Genomic DNA, 7,655 nt, shown 5'->3' on the forward strand with positions numbered 1-7,655 from the left:
GAATCACTAATTGAATTTGGAGTTCCGAAGCAGAGCTCACCGGCACATCCCTAAGGGCTGATCCCGATAGGGATTGCTCCTCAAGTTAACCTCTGCTAGGGTCTTTGAGCCTAGAGACTGCCAACCTCCATCTATAGTGCTCATGACACAATTTGAGGGTTTTTTTTCTTTTTAATGTTTATATTGAGTACTTTTAAGACCACAAAATTTCACCTTTAATGTCATTTTAAACTCTGCCTCCAACCAATTTGTTCATTTTGACTGAAGTAACTAGTCATTTTGAAAGAAGAACTCACTTCAGTCAAATTGCTGAATTGAAATAATCAATAAAGTTACGAATCAATGCCCAATCACAGAATCCTCAGGTTAGAAAATTTTAAACTGAGTCTATACTTTCTCCAGCTGATTAAATTTAGTTAATTGTTAACAATTTAATGGGGGAATGTTCTTGTTTATATACCAAGTTTCCTGGAAATATCACAAAATAAATTTAGTGGTTCATAGTTGGGTTTTTTTGGTGAGGGGTGGGGGTGAGGGAGGTTGGTAGTGAGCCTGTTCCAGAAATGCATTTTCTGGATTACCTCTTCTTATGTCAGGATTCCTTGGTTATTAAAATACACACACACACACACACACAACATTTGAAAGAGTTTCCTTGTACATTCATTTATTCATTTGGACTGAATCTGTTCTAGATATGTCATCTTCACATGCATTTTTAATATTATATTTTGTCACAACTTGGTGCTCAAGGTTTTAGAAATATAGTTTATGCAGTGGCTAAAAAATGACAATATTAACATCTAGGTTTAGTGAAACATTTAAGAAGGTTAAGCATTAAGACTATGAGAGAAGAATCATGTGATCCTTGTCATTAAGATTATCTAAAAAAATAAATACTAAATTCAGTCAGCAATTTTTTTAGTTTTACAACCATAGTAATAATGATCAATACCTAGAAAAAGAAAAAAAAAGGTATTGGAGAGAGAAGAAAAGAGAAGAAAGGAAGAAAGAAAGAAGCAAGAGCCCAGCCCAGTGTGGCTCAGTGGTTGAACACCAACACAGGAACCAAGAGGTTTCGGGTTCGATTCCCACAGGGCACATGCCCCAGTTGTGGGCTCAATCCCTAGTAGGGAGCATGAAGGAGGCAGCCAATCAATGATTCTCTCTCATCATTGATGTTTCTATCCCTCTCTCCCTCTCCTTTTTCTCTCTCCAAATGACAATAAAAACATATTAATAAAAAGAAAGAATGAAGGAACGAAGAAGAGAAGGAAAGAGGGAAGTGAGGGAGAGAAAAAAGGAAGAAATAAGAAAAAGCATTTCAAAGTATTAAATATCGAGTTATGTACATTATTTGTAGAAAGATGATGCATAAGGAGAACAGACACGTTATTTATTAAAATGTATGAGTGTCCCTTTTTCTGTTAAGGGAGAATACAGGCTTTCAAATAATGTACTTCTTTCTCAAGAAACAATAGAAATTTAAGAAGCTTATTTTTAATAGCTGATATATAGTTCTTTATATAATTTGAGAAAAAATGTTTTCATAATTTAAAGTCAAAACCATGTTCTTTCAATCTTAATAGAAATATTAAATTGGAGCCTCCACTAAACTACAGAAATTATTCTCAGAAATGTTTTAGTTAAATAATATGGTTCATTGTACGCAGATCTCTTATAATATCTTTAAATTTTGCAAATGATACGTAACATTGTCTATGTATTCCAATACATCTTTTAATTTAATTCTGCTTTAGTTCCTATTGTAGGAAATGTTTGTTGTACATGGAAATTTCTTTTAGATTTCAAGCCTTATTAAATCTCATATTTTTAATTTTCCTAAAATTCAAAATGGTAAAACAGTTCATCTTGAGCTAAATATTTAAAGTTAAGTTTGTTTGTTAACATGCTGCTGTTTAACTTAGCACTTTATGTTTCTTTTTTTTTTTCTTTTTTTTTCCAGAGGAGACCTTGGTGCCCTACAGCAAGCCCAACTTTCCGTCTCCAGGAGGTCACAGCTCATCAGGAACAGCGTCTTCTAAAGGATCCACTGGACCTAGGAAAGCTGAGGTGCTGAAGGGGGGCCACCAGCGCAATGTCAGCGACCTTCTTGACATAGGCTATATGGGCTCAAATAGTCAAGGACAGTTTACAAGTGAATTATGTAAGTGCTGTAGGAGATTGAAAAGGCTATGGTGATCTAGAGAGAATATCTGCGTAGTAACGTAGGGGAGGAAAACATTTTACTCAACCCTCTTAGGTTCCCTGGCTGTATCTGAAATTTAAACTGACAAAGATTAACAGGAAAAAAATACATTTTATTAAGTTTTTGCATATACATGGGAACCTTCTCAAGAGGATGAAGGTCTAAAAAACTGACAAGAGGCGGAAACTTTTCTACCTTTTAGACAAAGAAACAATACGTATGTAAAGAACTGACCACATAGAAGGGTTTGAGCTAAGGGTAGTGAATGGTGAAGAAGTAACTAGGATGATAAGGGTTAGTTTTACAAGGTTTGTTTATACAGATTTCTCAGCCCCAACTCTTGTGATAAGAATGTCCTCCTTCCTCCTGGCACTGGGGGCAGAGTAACTGTCACAGGGCAGTTGTATAATCTGTTTGAGGAAACAAGGGTGAACGGGGGAGGCCAGAGTGACCTTCCAGCTTCTGCTGTGTCCTCAAACTCTTTCACTTCAGATGTAAAATATTCCAAGGTGCTGTATTTTGGGGTAGCAAGTCCTGAACCCCATCAGTAACATTGCCACAATAAACAAATTTCACAATAGTAGAAAACTTGCTCTACTATGAGATCAATTATAATTTTGAGCAGGTTTGTTTATAACTTAGACCATTGCTATTTACAGTAGTCAATTTAATAAACATGTCCTTTCTTTCAAATTTGATTTATATTATACAAAAATCATCTTAACATAGGCAATTAGTTTTAATACTTGTAAGTTGATTAAATATGGTCCACTCTGTAGCTTTCTTTGCCTTTATAACTGAGTATTAGCTTTTTGGTAGTTTTAAAAAACTTCCTTAAGAATTCTTTTTTTTTTTAATTTGGTGAATCAACCTTAAAATGTTGATCTTTGATTTTAGTTAACTTGAAATACTTTGACTATTACAGCATAACTTAGAAATAAATTTCTCTTTTTGAATAGGGAACCAACATCGGTGCCTATTACAACTAATCTGTTTTCTAAATATAAAGTACTAGGAAATAGAGAAATTTAAAATATTACTGTATGTCACAGTAGAAAGCATTGAACTCTTGTTAATTTCATCAGGAAAGTTACCAATTTTGCTATTCTATTTCAGAATAATAGTTGCTGAATATGTTCAACTGCTTCTTTCAATACAGTTTAAAAACACTGCTAAGGAGCAGCCCTGGTTTCCAATCTCAACTGCTTACTGGTTATGTGAAAAGAGAAACTAAACTGCCTTCCTAATCTTTTTTCTTATCTAAAATTTTACTTGCTATTATGCTCACCTGGCAGACTGGGGATGACATGAAATAAGGAAAACTAAAAATACTTTCAAAACTTTAAATTATTTATTGATATGAGTTATTGTTTCATATTACTAACCTGATTATTACTAAGCTATGTTTATAATTTTTATTTTGATTCATGAGTACTTGGATTTTTCTTTAACTTTTATTTGGGAATAATTATGGATTCACAAAGGTGCAAAATAGCTCCAGTTGAATTTTAAATATCCAAATTCCACAGGGTTTCTTTTTTCCCCCCTTTCCCATCTCATTTCAGTAAAATTTCTTAAATTCACAAACTCATGGACTCTATTTGATAATGTTACTTTCACTTATTATCTGTCCCCCTGGTTTTTGGTATGCTGGATAAAGGATACTGCACTTAAATGCAAACTTACTTCTGATTTGTTTTTCTCTTTATAGAGTAACTGAGATGAGACATGCAAAGCTGCTCTGAAGGACCATCAGGTCTGAACTCATGGAAGTGATGACACTTAAACAGTGCAATGAACAATTCCTTTATTTATGTACTATTCAAAGAACTGTAAATGCAATGTAAAGACACACAGCCACACATATCCCACAGATATTTTCCTTGTGTTCTTCTGTTACGTACACCACCCACCTTAACTCTTTCTTGTCAGGAGTAAACAAAAAAGAAAGAAAACAAAGCTCGCCCTCCAGGAAGCAAAGGATTTCCTCTGTATATAATTTCTTTTGTGCATTGCTATGCAAGCTCACTCTTTTTAGCTCTGTTCACATTATTGTCTGTTCTTATTGGTCTGTTGTACTATATGTGAATTAATAGGCTGTGGTGCCATATATTAACTTTTAATTGTGTAACTTTTATGTTTAAATTTTGCACTGCAATTTTATTTGGTGATAAGCACAAATCTCTACTCCTCGTGACATGAAGAAAAAGACTGAATGTGAAGGGAGTTGCTGTACTGTAAGCTAGGTTGGATAACGCTGATTGTAACCAATCACGTTGGATGGTTTTTGGTTGGGGTATAGAAATAGGAAGATGTGAAGGACAGTGGTGTTAGTGAAGTCTTCTTTGAACATCAGGGACCAAGTTAATAAAAAATTTAAAAAAAGCAGAATGGTGGCTTTTACTGTTGATAAAAGTGTGGGTCAAAAGAAGGAAGTTTAAGACTTAAGACTGAATAGGCATTAAACTATACAAGTAGCGAAGATATACTAAACTTGCTTTAAGACATAATAAGGAAATTAAAGCTATATTTAGAATCAGCTTTACCTCTTGTTGTAATTGACCCATCTGAGAATTGCAACAAGCAAAAGGAAATTAAGGTGTTTCACAAGAGCTGTATTTATATTACAGTGTTTTTTTTAAAAAAAGCATTTTCTGAATTAACATAATTAATCTCTCCAACTCATTAAGTCAAAATATAATATGATGTTCCCCAAGGAAACAAACCAAATGAACTCTAGAATATCCAGCAAATAGTTAAAGAGGCAATTTATTGTTAGGACATACTCAGGCTGCTTCGAAATACAAAAACTCTATTGCAATATCTTGTTTCATCTTTCTAATACATGTACAGTACACACTAGAGGATAGAGCTGCATCACTTCAATTCATGACTTTTAAAATAATAATGCAGTCTATATGCAACTTTGTGTTTCATTTGATGAAAAAGTGAAGTTTATGCCACCAAATGTACAGCCAACTTGTAAGTGCTTAAAAAGCAGTGCTCAGAGTATGTTCAGTTCACAGTAAGTAGACTTATTGGAATAAATATTTTATGGTACACTTTCAGAAATGGGCTACCAACTAAAATATGTTTGACCCATTTTGAATGAGTAAATTGAAAGAAAAATTGAAAAGGAGAAAAATGCATGTTTATACACTTTTTAAATAAAACCGAACCTGGTAAATGGACATTAATAACAGTGTCCTGCCTCATTTGTTTTCACGACGTTGAGAACAAGCATTTCCTGAATATCAGTCATGTATGGTCAAAATGAATATGACTTTGAAATATATGTTAGCTACTCTACATGTATAGTCAGTCAAGTAGAAGAGAACTTTCCACTTGTGACATTTTCCCGTGTGCTGCCTACACAATTGTAAATTCTCTCTCTAGTTATACTTTCTCATGTTTTTCCTATGATGTGTTCAGTAGTTGATACTTTAAAGTATATTCAATATAATGATAAGTAGGGATTAATTCTAAAATACAGGACCCATTGGAATGACAAATCATTGGTAACTGAGCATTTTTGGCTCAGTCATCAAATGTATGTCATATTATTACAGTAATGGCAAAATTAAATGTTTCCATCTTTTATGTCACCTGAGGCTGCATCGACACAGGCACGCATGCAGAAACTCAGTGTTCTTTATGGGCCCCAACTCCTGTCATGCACTTCATTTCTTCATGGAGGAGAAAATTCTGAGACACACATATTAAATACGTCATCAACTTTCTCCCATAAGTGTCTGAATTTTAATTCAGTTTGATTTCTTTGGGACAAAGAGACTGGGGAGGATGAGAAATTTCTTCTCAGAATGAGTGCATACTTAGTCACAACTGTAGAATGTGAGGAATTTAAATTTTTGGTTATGCAGTTCCTTACTTCATCTCTTTCTATTTAAAAGCAAAGCATTTGTATTTCCTTTTTACATTCCTCTACAACCCGATGTAATCTAAAACCTTAGTTCATTACACATATTACACATAGCCTTTTGCCCCTGGTAACTGGCAGGTGTATGTGACTAATAAACCATGACTTCAAAAACAGAGTATATGCACACAGGTGACTTCTGGAATAAGATTGGGCATGCATCGTACCTAATTGTCTCCACTACATAAAATTCACTGTTATGGTTATATTATGTCAGGGTGGACTTTATGGTGTCTTGGAATATTCTTTTAGAATAGTCCACCTTGCCTATTAAATCTAGTTTTAAATAAATTGGTTGGTCAAATATTGCACATAAAATACCATCCTCAAGTAGATACAGAGCACAATAAATAGCTGTGGCTATCCACATGAGTTCAGGAGCACTACCAAAACATCAAGGCTTTGTCAGCTTGCCATAGGTAAAAAGCTTTTAATTCTTATAGGTCAAAATATCATTAAAAATGCAAGTATGAGAAGTATCATGAATTTTCATTTTGTAGCCAATTGAATGACTGGTTAGAAATTCACTGAGCTCACTCTTCTGCAGATCTAAACAGAGACAGGCTCACATACGCTGTTAGTTAGAAGGAACTCTGGGTGGGAGAGGATGTAATCTTACCTGCACAAAAACAACACTGGTATGCAGTCGTACCCCACAGCACAGCTCCATTCATAACAGGCAAAGTCTCCATTGGGGACATAGAATCAGTGTCCAGCTCAGGTATTCGTCAGTGTATGCAGGCAGAGTCAACCCCTTCTCCAAAAATTTTCCATGCCATATTTAATGTAAGGTGGGAGAGTACAGGGGCATGGAAACAGTTGATTCCTTCACAGGATTAGAATCCAAGGAAGAAAAAACATTGCAAGTTTACTTGCTTTAGGTAACAAAACAGATTAAATGGTTTTCTATGCCATGGTTTAATGCTCTACAGATTAAATGGTTTTCTATGCCATGGTTTAATGCTCTGGGTATTTAGATATATTTTCAATGGGGTTTGAGTTGAAAATTTGTAAAAGCTTGATAGAAAACCTCCAAATTCCTATTGAACTAATTTGTGTAATTGTCCACTGACAACATAATGATAACAATACCAATGAACTCTAAACTGGTTTATTTTCTCCACTAGAAAGTGATTGTGTGTCAATATTAAAAAATGCAAACCATGACATTCACTAATTTGTTCATCTGCTTCTGTATATTGTATTTATAGAATTACATGACAAGAATTGGTGTAATGCAACATGTCTTTCCACATTACCTTAGAGGTAAAATTACTTTTATTTTACTTCTCTTTAATGTGTACTTCAAATGAAACACCATACATTTTAAATGAAATTCCATTTACTAAGTTTTCTTATCTCATAATTTTTAAAAGCATTTATTGTGACTTTAAAGTGTTGCAAGATAAGGGATTTTGTGGCCGTGGGTAGACTTTTTATATTTTGTTTTATAGATGGATTCTTTTTTAAATGTACTTTGTTTACGTCACCAAACAGCATTCAAGATCT

At 34.1% G+C, this 7,655-nt stretch overlaps 1 protein-coding gene across 4 annotated transcripts in view; it reads left to right on the forward strand.

The window, feature by feature from the left end:
• Positions 1–5,406, forward strand: part of ROBO2 (roundabout guidance receptor 2) — a 659,470-nt gene extending 654,064 nt beyond the window's left edge. For 3 of the 4 annotated variants that reach the window (XM_023758054.1, XM_006093705.3, XM_023758055.1), the window contains 2 exons: positions 1,967–2,167; positions 3,921–5,007. In XM_023758054.1, the coding sequence (XP_023613822.1) occupies positions 1,967–2,167; positions 3,921–3,922 (203 nt within the window). In that variant the 3' untranslated portion in view covers positions 3,923–5,007. Of the gene's footprint in view, positions 1–1,966; positions 2,168–3,920 lie in introns of all 4 variants that reach the window. The other variant, XM_006093706.3, reaches the window with a different exon arrangement.
• Positions 5,407–7,655: the final 2,249 nt, after the last annotated feature.

This window comes from Myotis lucifugus, unplaced genomic scaffold (assembly GCF_000147115.1).
Source record: "Myotis lucifugus unplaced genomic scaffold, Myoluc2.0 scaffold_120, whole genome shotgun sequence".
In the NCBI taxonomy this organism is placed as follows: domain Eukaryota; kingdom Metazoa; phylum Chordata; class Mammalia; order Chiroptera; family Vespertilionidae; genus Myotis; species Myotis lucifugus.